Raw genomic sequence first — 13845 nt, 5'->3', positions numbered from 1 at the left:
TTTTCTTTCTCTACTTTAGAGTTTGAAAATCCTATTCGTAACCACATCCACAAACCTTTGTAATTACATCACTCCTGTCCAGACAAATATATAATAATTAGACACTCATTACAAGGATATATACCTACAATATTCATAGATCTACAGAATTTATGCATTGCTATCACCAAATACAAAAGAGCATAGGTAGCCTCAATCAAGTCCTCTATGTGGGGAAGTAAATGTTATAGAGCTCATTTTTTGGGTTGCACATGTGAGCTAATTTATTCTCTCTTTATATGTGCCCCCCCCCCCCCCCCCCCCCCCCCCCCCTTCTTTTTACTAACCAAAAACCTACAAAAATCTCTCTCTCTCTCTCTCTCTCTCTCTCTCTCTCTCTCTCTCTCTCTCACACACACACACACACACACACACACACACACACACACATGCTAGCTTGTTTCTAATGGTGGTGATAGTGAGCTTTCTCTAAGTTGAATAATATAGTACTAGTCCACGTTGTACAAAGGTTAAAACTCAAAGCATGCGCTTTTTTTTGCCATTCTTATAACATTGGGAACAAGGTATCAACATGACAATTATTTGTTGGATTGATGTGCCACTGTCATCAATCGGTTCTTGTTGGTGATGTTGTTTCCTTTGTCCCGAAGTACTTCAACAAAAAGATTCCATTTTAAGGTTTGCAAGTCCATTTACTAACGTGTATGCAATATCCAAATTGAAATGACTTTTGACAACTAGACAGCGTGTGAAAAGTTGGAAATAAAGCAAACTAGGTGTAAGGAAGGGAAAAGTTTGGCTTGAATGGAAGTGAGATATTGTGGAATTGAGAAAGGGAAGAGTGTGTGTGCATGCATGCACACATGCTGAGAGGCAGGGAGGTGCATGTTTTAACCTAAGATGAACCTTCAAAGATCTATATGACGACTCTTGAACTCAAGACCTACAAGTGGAGAATGGGGGTATTAAACCAATCTATCAAACTTGATTTTTATTTTTTTGCATCGTGTAAGATGTGTGTGTGTGTGTGTGTGTGTGTGTGAGAGAGAGAGAGAGAGAGAGAGAGAGAGAGAGAGAGAGAATTTGGGGTAGATCCATGGTGCTTTGCATTTGGGCATTGTCATTGGCAAGTTCGGGATAACCATTCATCAAAACGTGTTTATATCGCATCCATATATAAAGATTAATAATAATAATAATATTTCAATATACATGTTATATTTACATTATCGGTCTATTTACAAAACTATCAGCTTCTTGTAATGTATACATTTGTGATTCTTGTGATATGATACACATCTTGAGAGAGACTACTTCTAGTTGGCATACAAACCTTTCCATTTCCAAGAATTTTTTTTAAAAAAGGGGTAATACTCAAAATGAAATGGACAAGTGAAGAGTTGGGAATAATAAGATGCCTTATGAGCATGAGGTTGATAGAGAGGGTGGGTACCTAGTTTGTTTGGTTTGTCCGTTGAGGAGTCTGTGAACTTTTGAAGGTTTTGAGGTGAGCTTGATGCTTGACTGTTCAACTAGAAAGAGTTAGTCCACAGTGGATACCCTCTCATCTCATCAAAATAAAGAGAAGCCCCAAGCTGGCTAGCGGCCAAGTGTGAAAGCGAGAGCGCCTTCTCACAGCGATTTCATTTCATGAAAGCGAGCTTCTCGCAGACGCTTACTTGCCCGCAATGTATGATTCCACGCGCGCGCGCGCGCGCACACACATACACAGTGCCCTCTCTCTCTCTCTCTCACACACACACATACACACACACAAGGCTTTTACACGCGCATTTGCACGTAACGTCTCTCTCTCTCTCTCTCTCTCTCTCTCTCTCTCTCTCTCTCTCTCTCATGGGTAGCTCTCTAGACTCTCACCTGTAGTACGTACCCTATCTCTCTGTGCCTGCCTGGCGGCAATCGAATGGCCCATGTCTCTCTCTTGCGGGCCGTTCAATATTGGCGTATACGAGGTTTTTAGGCGCTAGCTGCTTGTTGCTTGATCGAGAGAGAGAGAGAGAGAGAGAGAGACGTACATAGGGAGATGATACACGGTAGATGAATGAAGCTATAAAAAGAGGAGGTGTGGATCTGATTAAACGTGCAGATATTATAAGAGTAGTAGTACTACGCTGCAGCAGCTTCTTCACGAGCTTTCTATCATGCCGCAATGGCGCATGCGTGAAGGCAGCTTCATATGGCTACAGGTTCTAGCTAGGGGCTTCCGCATTACATATTGAAGCAGCCGCTCTAGTTCTAAGTTGTAGCTGTACGTGTAGTACTGCAATATGATTTTGTATGCCGTGCATGCTTGCTCTCTCTCTCTCTCTCTCTCTCTCTCTCTCTCTCTCTCTCGTGCGCGCGCATACACACACACAAATACAATGCACCAGAAGCTTGTAGCAGCTGTAAACATAAACATGTCACACACAGGTAGGTATTAGGGCTTCAAGGCGCTCTCAAGCTCTCTCTCTCTCTCTCTCTCTCTCTCTCAAGTCAAATCCCGCCTGATGCACTAGAATGTTCTCTCTCTCTCTCTCTCTCTCTCTCTCTCTCTCTCTCTCTCTCTCTCTCTCGATCTTCTCTCTAGCTAATAGGCACTACTAGGGACGTTGAATAAAGCTTGAAGATTCTCCACAGAAGCAAATCAGCCCCAACAATGATGGGAAATCAACTATGAACCACCCGGCTGTGATGTGGTTGACTGTAGCCCTTCTCTACATGCAGCATTTTCACTTCTACATCTCTCCATTCTCTCCATATATGGATGCCAGTTTTGGCATTTAATTTAATTATCAGCACATGACTTTTAGCTAGGTTTTAACTTTACAGGGAAACAGATCCCCTTATGGCCTATTTCTTTGGGACAGCACATTAAGCTTCCTCACCGCTTCTATGTGCCGCCGCCGCACAGGCACAGACATCGGCTTTTGATTGCTCTCACTATCCACACAGCATGCTTTTCTCTGCAGACAGTAAGAAACCACATGCTTGCCCTCTCAAGACGACCACCACCAACGAAAAGATTTATGCCATGCTTACTACACCATACAGAACTTGTCCTGCTGGTCATCATCATGAGATTGCAAATGAAATAAGAAATGCAAGAGAAGTTATGAGTTCAGAGAATATTGATACTGAGGCAAGAGCATTTGAAGAGGATCTTCGACGCATGAGCAACTGGCCACCTCGCTCTTACCGTTGCTCATTTTGCCAACGTCTTTTCACATCCGCGCAAGCATTGGGGGGGCACATGAACATTCATCGACGGGACCGTGCACTCAATCTCCTTAATATTGCTGCAGACGCGAATGCAGGGTCTCCTTCTTGTATATCAGTATCTGCATCAGAGAGTCTGTCATCTGCATTGCATGAAGCCAGTACTTCTGTAAATTTTAAAGACATTGATAGTGCAGAGTATTCACGTTGTTGTTGCGCCAGCGACGTATCGTCTGTTTGTGCAAAGTCATTGGATGCACACACCTTTTCATGCAGATCAGCAGGTGATGCTGGTTCCAATCATGGTGTTTGTCAGGCTCATTATGATGACTCTGTTGCATTTTCCTCCTGTGGGAAAGAAACTTTCCCGGAGAATGGATTAATCCCACCAGCAGCAGAAGCTTTTCTTCAAGCATTGCCCGCTTTGCACAGAGGTAATGGTTTTCTAAACATGCAAGATTCTTTTACAATTCATTTAATACACACACACACACACACACACAGAGAGAGAGAGAGAGAGAGAGAGAGAGAGAGAGAGAGAGAGAGAGAGCTAATTGGTGAATGGTGATCACAAACACACACACAGACCACCTTGTCTATATTAAAGTTCAGTTGATCATATTGTGAGAGCAAAACACATCATGGAATATAACAAAATGTCCAGGATTTTAGTGATTTTAGGGCAGGTCCCATGCTTGAAACCTCTTAGGCATGACGGTTATAGCTGCATAGATGAGGGGCTTTAAGCGCACCCACTATGGTTCAACCCCTGCGACATGCACAAGAAGTTTTAAAAAAATTCTCACAATTATTCCCACATTGCGACTTACCTCAACAATATCACTAGCTTTTGTGAGGGAGGCACCGCATACCTAGCTAGGTACGATTGGGGGCAGGGGATTGTCGGCCCGGTGGGGGGGCCGGCGGTCCCCTGCTGACCCCAATCATACCTAGCTAGGTATGCGGTGCCTCTCGAGTAGAAGCTCATGATGTTATGTATTGTATGAAAAACACTGAAAAAGACTCAGTTTTCCTACATGAGAAAATGTTAAAATCTTCTTGTGATGCGGGTGTTGGTGTGTGGATGCAATCCCATCAAATTAAAAAAGCCAACATAAACACTACAAGAATGGCAGACTTTGCTCATGTCAACTATACAGATTTTGCAAGACCATATTCATTTATCCCCTTGAATAATTAGACAAAGGGAGTGCTTTCATGTGTGTCTTTTTTAAGGTGTGCTTAAAATCCAATTTTCTTCTTATTTTTGTTTTTTCTCTTGTGTATGCAAGCAGAGAGATCAAGGAGCCTACTCTTGGCCACCGCCAGCAAACGCCGAACAAAATCCGCATCCAAGTGTTATATGCTTCAACAACCAGCTAAGTTGTGCCTTAAAATGCTGCCCAGAACAGATAGAAGTGCCTTCAATTGCAAGTTCTTAAAATATGACAATACAAGGTCTTTACTCAAAGACACCCTTAGCTCATGCAGCATAAATATAGACCTAGAGCTTCGTTTGGGTCCAAAAAGGGCTGCATGAGCTTAATGTTCTTGTATTATTATCCACTAGCTGTAAGCTTTATAAATATTGGTGGTCCAGACAGGCCTACCAGCAACCGGCCTTTTTTAATAAACTCAGAATTCTGACTCTAGGCTAGCTAACTCGTAAAGGCTCTGATTTCCATGGCATTTGTATATTGTTGCCACCTTCAAAATCTAACCAAAATTGTGAATGTACATTGCTTTTAGGGGAAATTACCAAAATAGCCTTCTAATTTGAGGAAATTCCCAAAATACCCCTCAAATATCAAAAAATCCCAAAATGCCCCCGATATTTTGTCATAAATTCCCAATATGCCCTTCAAATTTTCCAAAATTCCCAAAATACCCTTGGTTGTGAGACTAAATTTCTCGAAAAATAAATTTTTATGTAGGTCTTCACAAGAAGAGTGATTGTCTATCGTACAAGATGCTAAAACTACAATTTGAGTTGGTTAAGTAGGCTTTGGAGATGAATTGCTTCATTATTTTTAGACATAATTGCCTTTTTTGCGATGGTAACAAATTACATGCTGAGCACTCAAAAACGGATCTCAATAGTCAAAAACGAATGAAGATTAGAAAATCTTGAACATTTCAACCAAAATAGATACAAGGGTATTTTTGGAATTTTTGAAATTTGAGGGGTATTTTGGGAATTTCCTCAAATGAGAGGGGTATTTTGGTAATTTTCCCTTGCTTTTAAGATCACATGAACCCCAACATAAAAATTTCTTTAATTTTTTCACTTCATGTGTTGTACTCTCCATAGATTTCATAGTCCTTAATTTGCTTTCAAATATAGTTCTGCGATCCGCTATGCTCCAAAAATTTATCATCCAAGAATGTTTTTTACTATCACAATTGTGTGCCATTAAAACATATATTTTGCTACACACTTTCAAAACAAATTTGCAAATTAAAGAATTGAATGAAAAGAGCCACATTGTATTCACTGAACTGACCCAAAATTATAGCTATGGGATTTTAAAACTTGAGTGGCACAATTTAGGATGTTTCATAGAATGACCCTTTAGATATATATTAATCTAGTGTCAATCAATATACAGAAGTCCTTTAGTACCTATGCGTCAAGCTTTGTGAGGAGCTCATGCTCATGTAGTGCCCGTTGTTGTGTCGTGGCACGTGCATAATGTGAAAATGAATATTTACCTCACTCTTAATGCTTTTGATGTGTGGGACCAAATGCTACAATGTACATAGTGTGATATATGTGAAAACGGATGCCATGGTTGTATGCGTGTGCATACCTTGCCAAGCAGTCGAAGCGGGGAATGTGGCACTGTCGCATGTTCTACCACATTAAAGCATGCTTAATTTGAATTAGGAATATACAAATGTCAAGTGTTTCAAAGTGGCACGCTCGTTTTGCCTAGAAAGTTCAATTCGGACGATCTTGGCAAAAAATAGTAAGTTTTGTACACGACAAAAGACGTGTCTAAAGTGCTTACCAAGTAGAAAATGAGGTTCACCATTAAATTTGAGGTAAAAGGTAAGATTTTTTCCAGCTCGTTTGGACATTTTACGGACAAAAAGGGATATTTTTTTGACAAAAACGATCATAAAAAGGTAAAAATAGCCTATAAATAGCACCAAATGGCTCAAAATGCCACATCAACAATGGTTCCGTCATTGCTCAAGTTGAGAAGAAACTTATAGAGCCAAGAATGAGCTCATTTGAGCATATAAGCAAGGAGATACAACCATTCCAATCCAGGGTGCTATGCAGTCCCATGCAGCTTCCACTCCGTGTAATTTGAGGCTTTCCTAGTTGCATTGCGCACTTCTTCTGTAACGCGAAGTAGGTTAGGGTTCATTGAAGGTCTCATAAAAAATCTTTAAAGCTATGGAGAAACAAGAGCAACAAGGGGTGTGGTTTGATCCTATCACAATGCAAATGTTTCAAGCCTTTGTGATTGTTATGCAGTAGCAACAAGGTGCTGAACGGAGGGATCTTTTCTCAACCAAAGCGCTCCAATTAGTGGTAAAGAAAATAGACCAATTCAATGATAAAAATGTAACAAAATATCTTTGTGGGTATGTAAAGGAGACAGAGTTGCATCGAGTGCCCGAAGTAGAGATGGTACAAAGTTTTGAGCTAGTTGTGGTTCCCGAGATCAAAGAGCATGTAAGGGGAATTAGAAATGAGCATGGGGCAACTCTTAAAAGAAGATTATTTTATCAAAGACTCCGAACCCGGGGGATTCACTCTATATACAAAATGGGATGCCATCTGCGAGCGGAAAACTTTGATAAAACCCCTTTATACGACTCATATTAGGAAATATGATCCCCCTTTCTACTCTTTTACGAAAATCAATGAAGAAAGCTATAATACCCCTATCTTACATATAAAATTTAGGTCCCACATGATCTAACTGAGTAAAATAGTCAAAGAGTGTGTAGCATAGTGACTAGCAACATACTAAGGAACCAGCTCTGTTGATAACTAGATGTTCCCTCAATGTGGCTTGATTTGACTTTCAAATTATGTGTTCGATCAGCCTACACTCTGGCTACTTGTCCAATTATGACCCATCCAAATCTGGTGTAAATAAACTCTTGACCTATTCCAAATTAGCCCTTATCTATGACCGACTTTATGTCAGATTTGATGTGTGGCCTGATAAAAAACTTTTCCAAAATTCATTCAAGTTCTAATACACACCAATGACCAATCCTTGGGCAAGCCCCCCCCCCCTTCCCACCCCCTAAATATGATGCCCCCCTTTCTTATTCTTAAGCCTGGGAGATAAATCATTGGGGGCCTGTCCCTAGCTTATATGCTTATGTAACTTGTAAAAAAAAAAACCCTCCCTTGCCCTTACGTGGTGCAGTAAGTTTTCCATGGTGAATTCCTCCGGAGTCCGAAAGGGTGACAAAGAAGACTTTTTTAGAGTGGGTAGTTAGACCAAAGAGGGTCTTTCACCTACCGAACTGCTAAGGGAATTTGAATGTTAATATGATCAATTGTCAAGGACTGAAAAGTCTACTTGTAACTCAGAAAAGAATGAGCTCTTTTTGCAGGCTACAGGTAAAGAGATTCAAGAGAATTTAGAGTTGCTACTTGAGGATAAGGATGTGGAACAAGGCTTAAAGACTGATTGAAATGAGGTCGAAGATGCAATTTCACTGCTAGCCGAGGGACAACGACAGAGAGACAAGATGATAGTTAACCCTACTCAAGCCCCAACCATTCCTGAGAGTCCCATAAAGCTTGTAATTATGGTTCGAAAGAGTGACAAGTCCATCCTAGATGATATTGTTAAAGGAATGCAAGATCTAAAGTTAAAGTTTACAAGGATGGAAGAAAAGGGGCAACCATTGGGTCAATCTATAGGGCAACGATCTCAAAACAAAGAAGGCCTTGTAAATAGATGCATATGGTGTGATAGTACTAACCATGCAAGGAGGGATTGTGAAAGTTTCAAAGATGCCATGATGAAGGTCGAGCTTGTTTTCTTTGAAGATGGTGGGATAAAGAAGCTAGTTGAGGACATGGCTACTAGCCATGCCATCTCGATGGTTGAGGCAGCTACCTATGGGTTAAAGTGGAGCCTATTAAGAAAAAAGGATCAATCAAGGTTGGAGAAGAGGAAGCTAATGGTATTGGAGAGCAATGGCCATGCGCTATAAAATTTGCTATGACGGGTAAAATGACTACAAAGCCTTTACATGAAGCTAGAAACTGCATTCGGCTGGAAACAGGTTGGAACAACCCTGTAGATTCTTTGTCGGTGCATGTGTACATTACCAAATGTCAAGCCAGTAAGGCCATCGTTGGAAAGAAACACAACTGTGAGAATCGGGATGAAGGGCTTTCATAAAGAGCCACAAGGAGGCAAAAATGATACGGTGCCTCCTAGATCAAGTTCTCCACAACAAATGTCTATCCCTAAAGTGCCTATGCAGGAAGCCTCTAAAGAGAAGAAGAAGGAAGCAACGAAATCCAAAGCAAAGGGTCCGGCCTACAAACCTCAATCCAATATAGATGCAGCAACGATCTTAAAAAGGTTTTGAAATAGAGGATTTTAAACAGTAAGGTGGAATTTACCTTGGGTGAGGTCCTTGGCATAGAAAAGCGGGAGTTCCATGAATAAATAATTGATATTAGAAAGAGAAAGCGATAGTCCCTTACTGAATCTATCCATGTACAGGGTGAAGGAGAGACTTTAAATGCACAAGGTGTATAGGTCTATGGCGAGAAAGGCGAAGAAATTGTTGCTGGATGCTACAAGTCGAGGGGAGGAGTAAAACATGTTCGCTTCTTGGATGATGAAGATGAAGTCGAGACCACTCACAAGAGTTAGCACTTGACTTGAAGAGTCATTGGGCCTCAGCATAGCCTTGAGTCAGTTGGAAAATCAAATCAGCGGATTGAACAAAGGGTGAGAAGGAAAAAATCCGATCGGCAAATTTAGCAAAATAGAGTTAAATTGTAAAAAACGCAAATTATTTTGGAGAATTTTCTCTTTCAATCTTAGAGGGAATTTTTAATGTTTTTGAAATAGATTTTTTCGAGCATTGCTTCCATGTGAGCACTACCCTTGGTTTACGCCAACAACCCGAGAGACTGTCCGACCCCCTAAGCCTAGCGATCTTCACTTTGCTGCCCTCCTGCATGCCTGGATAGTGGCCGACGATAAATTCTCTCTCTTTCTCGGTGTTCGCATGCCTAATCCTTGATAGCCGACAGCTCTCTCTCTCTCTCTCTCTCTCTCTCTCTCTCTCTCTCTCTCTCTCTCTCTCTCTCTCTCTCTCTCTCTCTCTCTCTCTCTCTCTCTCTCACACACACACACACACACACACACACACACACACACACTCAGTGTTCGCGTCATTGTGCCAAATGCGCCGGAGTGAGGAGAAGACGCCACATGGCAGGGAGGGGGGGTGAATCCCTTCCTGCATTATACTCAGTATAGACGACCAGGCAAACGGGCCATATTCAAATGACAACACAAGTTTCCACCCTTCACCCAAGCTTTGGCTCATAATGGTCCAATAATCAGTGCCAATGACTGTGTTTTTGGGAACCTTGAGTGCTTGGGGGCGACAGTACTTTGATCAGGGGTGCACACGGTGCCATATTTTGATACTTTTGTGTGGTTTAAAGGTAGGTGAAGCACGTAGTTAAGGATTCAGGAAGAGCATGGAAATCTGCGTGCACAGTGTTACCTGCAGGCTGCAATGCACCTCAGCGACCTCACCTCTGCATTGTCATCGACCCTATCCAATGGTGCATTGGAACTTGTGCAATGAGCACTGAACCCACCTGTACCCCCCCCCCCCCCCCCCCCCCCCCCTCTCTCTCTCTCTCTCTCTCTCTCTCTCTCTCTCTCTCTCTCACACACACACACACACACACACACAAATGTTTGTGTCACTATGCCAAATGCGCCGGAGTGAGGAGAAGATGCCACATGGCAGGGGGGGAATCCCTCCCCCCATTATACTTAGTATAGATATTATAGAAGTGAAAATCTCATCATGGAGTTTCATTCCCTTGTCTTTCACTCTTTTGCAGGTTTCCACTGTGCAATTAAGTCCTACAAAGTCCCCTTCCTAGAGCATCCCACTCATAAGCTCAAGAGTAAGAGATTGGGAGGAGAGATAGGTTTTTAGAGTCCAAGGCCTTACATATGATGGCTTTGTGACTCTAACCTTGTAGCATGCTGCTAAATGAGGCTCATGTACTACCCAACTTTTGCACTTAGATCGGCCCGCTAATTGGCACCATGGCAACGATGGCAGATGTGGCTCAAAATGGGGACCCATGTGCCTTTTATTTTCCAATGGGAATTTGCAAGTTCGGTATTTTCCCAAAACAGGGGCCCACTATCGTGCTCGCTGCTTCCTCTCTTGTATAGAAGAGAGTTAACCAACCGTTCTTCTTGCAAGGGATTTATCAGGTAGTGTGGAAAATGCATCTATGGTAGTAGGAGTGGCAAGAGCAACAATGAGGAACGGCATGGCCTTGCGCCTCTCCACACCCATCCCCACCTCCAACCCTACTCATCCTTCCTATATCCTCTGCAACATAAAATAAAATGCCCTTGCATGGCTCTAGGTCTCCTGTTACTACACACCCTGGTGTGCCCATCACCTCACCACCCCCTTCCACATTTTTGCATTTGATGTTTCCGTTCAAACTACTTTGGCCCCAACTAAGCCTCCTAAGGCGACCCCCAACAATATACATTGCATTGGGCATGAAGCACCTACGTGGGTTGTGTGTGTGTGTGTGTGTGTGTGTGTGTGTGTGTGTGTGTGTAGGTTGTGGGAGGGTTCACTCACCGGTGGAGCAAGGAGCTTTCGATACAAAGCTCTTTCAAGAACCAGTTTTACTTTCAAAAAATACACGACACCCCAACATACACATCAATTGTGAAGCATAGCTAAGTCTCTCAACAATGCTGACTAACAAAGACACCATAGATTTGCTTCTCCATCTCAAACTATTGCATAATAGGCTACCACATGCGTTCAAAAATGCAAGCACATGTGATTGCATTTGGAACAAATTTTCGGCTATGCATTTGCTAAAAAAAACATAGAACTTTCTTCCTGTGAGCGTGTTGGACATACTCTGCAAAAACTTCAATCCAAGAGGCAACATCCAAGATACTCAAGTCATCAAGCACTTCTGCATTTAAATGTACATACTTGCAATCAAAGCATGAGGGAAATCTGATTAGTTTCTCTCTCTCTCTCGTGCGCACGTGCACACACACACACACACATTTTCAGAGAGAGAGCGAAAGAGCGCACATACTGAATCGCTGATATGTTTGCCTTCACTCATGAGTACTCGCTTTCAAAAAAAAATCAATTTTGTGCATGGCTATCTAGGAATCAACTCTCCTATTTGTTGCGCCTCCACGAACTCCCCCCTTCCTTCCCACAATGTGCCTTGGCTGGCCTGCACCTTCTATATCGCCATCAAACTCTGCACACTCCCCAAAGCCCCTCGACCCACCTACAGCACCGTGTGTGTGTGTGTGTGTGTGTGTGTGTGTGTGTGTGTGTGTGTGAGAGAGAGAGAGAGAGAGAGAGAGAGAGAGAGAGAGAGAGAGAGCTCTTCTTTAATCCACAGAACCTGCAGTGCCAAATTCTTGCTTGAAAGCCTTCAGCATTGACCCACCTAATCAATGGACATGTCACGTCGTGATGTTTGTGATTTCATTGTGTGTGTGTGTGTGTGTGTGTGTGTGTGTGTGTGTGTGTGTGTGTGTGTGTGTGTGTGTGTGTGTGTGTGTGTGTGTGTGTGTGCGTGTGTGTGTGTGTGAGAGAGAGAGAGAGAGAGAGAGACAGCATTGACATTAAAACGATCTAGCATCTTGGAACTTGCATTCGTAGCGGAATTGGCCAACACAGGAGGGCCAGGAGAGAGAGAGCGAGAGAGAATTTAAATGCAACAATTTAAACACCTCAGCTGAGGTATCAAAAATGTTGCTACGTCCCATCCTAACTCCCTTCGATGCGGACCTAAACTCTCTCTCTCTCTCTCTCTCTCTCTCTCTCTCTCGTTGGGCTATAGAGAGCATTTTTCGGAGCAAGGAAAACATGCCATGTGGCAGGGGGGGGGGGGGGGGGGGGGGGGGGAATCCCTCCCCCCATTATAATTAGTATAGATTGTTGACCTTTATCAATATTTTGATTTTCTTGTAAGATGTTTCAAGTCTCAATTCTTAATCACTCCACCATGAAGAAATTCAAGCAATATTTTGATTTCGGTTTACATTAATGGTTATTCTTATTAAAGTGGATTGTAACCTTTGTCAAGATGTTTTCATTTGAGTATGTTGAATATATATCATTAACAATGTTTCACAAGTTGAGAAAGTTAAATTCTTGCTTTCCAACATGTTATTGTTTCCATACTATGCCTATGCCAAGCTTGACTTAGACAAATGACAACTTGAGATGGAGGTGTCAATGTATAGGGGTGACTTATTATTGATTCTTGTTTCGTCATACATATATTGTAAAGCCTTTGAGTTTCCAACTTTTTGAGTAGTGTTAACAAGTATTTGGTATCAAATCTTCTTAAATATCACTATTCATTAGCTATTGGTAGCTATTTCTTTAGTATTATTTTGCGGATTTCATTTTTACTATGTAGCTCATTTGGATAGAGAAACTGTGAACATAAATTATAGATACATGCATCGTTAACATAGAAGATATGTACCACTCAAGCCTATGTAAACTGCTAATCAAGAAACCTTTGGTTGGATACTATAACAATAGGTGTCACATGTGGTTTCAATCACCAAAGAAATGACTTATCCAAAACATTCCGAAGAACACGAGGTGTACACAAGGTTAAAAATGGCTCTTTGTTTGGTTGATTTCATCAAACACTACACCTCTATCTCATGGCCATGCATTAAAAAAAGCTCCTATTTGTCATTTTAAAGCCCTAGGGACCCTGTTTGGCCATCTTGCGCGTCCTTGTGGCCCCTCTGGTCCCTGTTTGGCCATTTTGCATGCCCTTGTGGCCCCTCTTGTTGAGGGTCCCTAGGGCTTTAAAATGACAAATAGGGACATATTTTAGATGCCTTTACCAAGACATCCCCAAGAATAGGGGGTGGATAGAAGGAAGTAAAAAGTGGCTCCTTGTTTGGTTGATTTCTAGGGGGATTTGTGAGGTCTTTGAACATATAGCAAAATTGGGGGGGAGAGCTCTTGCTCACTATACATCTAACACCACACCTTGTATCATGCTCATACACCTAAATTTTGTAATTTTTTGCCATGTAAAGGCCCCAGAGGCCCTCAACAAGAGTGGCCACAAGGTTTAGGTATTTTCCATTGGGGGGAGGGGGGAGGGTTGCTATGAATACATCAAATTGCACACTTCTATTTCATGGCCATGTAGCTTCTAACTTCCAATCGGCTCTGAATCTGTATGGGCTTGTCTCACATGAATTTGTTCATCTCAGCGCGCTCTTCGACCATCATGTGATGCACAAAAAATCATATCTTTTTCGGATTCTCCAAAAATCAATCTGCAAGTTGGCAATTTCTTTAAAAAATGATGTAAAAGACACATTTCTTACT

General features: G+C 42.0%; 1 protein-coding gene and 1 long non-coding RNA gene across 2 annotated transcripts; one reads left to right on the top strand and one right to left on the bottom strand.

Moving 5' to 3' along the window:
• The first annotated feature begins 2020 nt into the window (after positions 1-2020).
• LOC147455906 (uncharacterized) lies at positions 2021-5166 on the top strand. Its single transcript, XM_086514531.1, has 2 exons — positions 2021-3653; positions 4515-5166. The coding sequence occupies exons 1-2, from the start codon at positions 2957-2959 to the stop codon at positions 4757-4759; spliced, it is 942 nt and encodes a 313-aa protein (XP_086370657.1). The 5' UTR covers positions 2021-2956; the 3' UTR covers positions 4760-5166.
• On the bottom strand, positions 3661-4508 carry LOC147455907 (uncharacterized). The gene is made up of 2 exons (XR_015188421.1): positions 4170-4508; positions 3661-4062 (listed from the first exon to the last, which is right to left on the bottom strand). It is a non-coding gene; the product is annotated as an uncharacterized LOC147455907 (long non-coding RNA).
• Positions 5167-13845: the final 8679 nt, after the last annotated feature.

The sequence above is a fragment of the Adiantum capillus-veneris genome, chromosome 6 (genome assembly GCF_014529385.1).
Source record: "Adiantum capillus-veneris isolate H3 chromosome 6, ASM1452938v2, whole genome shotgun sequence".
NCBI classification, from domain to species: Eukaryota; Viridiplantae; Streptophyta; class Polypodiopsida; order Polypodiales; family Pteridaceae; genus Adiantum; species Adiantum capillus-veneris.
Note: the sequence above shows the minus strand (reverse complement) of the source record. Positions and strands in the feature narration are given on the sequence as shown.

Excerpts from the sequence above, each read along its gene's own strand:
- LOC147455906 (XM_086514531.1), top strand. The coding sequence starts at position 2,957 with ATGCTTTTCTCTGCAGACAGTAAGAAACCACATGCTTGCCCTCTCAAG. Across the intron at positions 3,654-4,514 it reads ATTGCCCGCTTTGCACAGAG|AGAGATCAAGGAGCCTACTC; the intron begins GTAATGGTTTTC and ends GTATGCAAGCAG.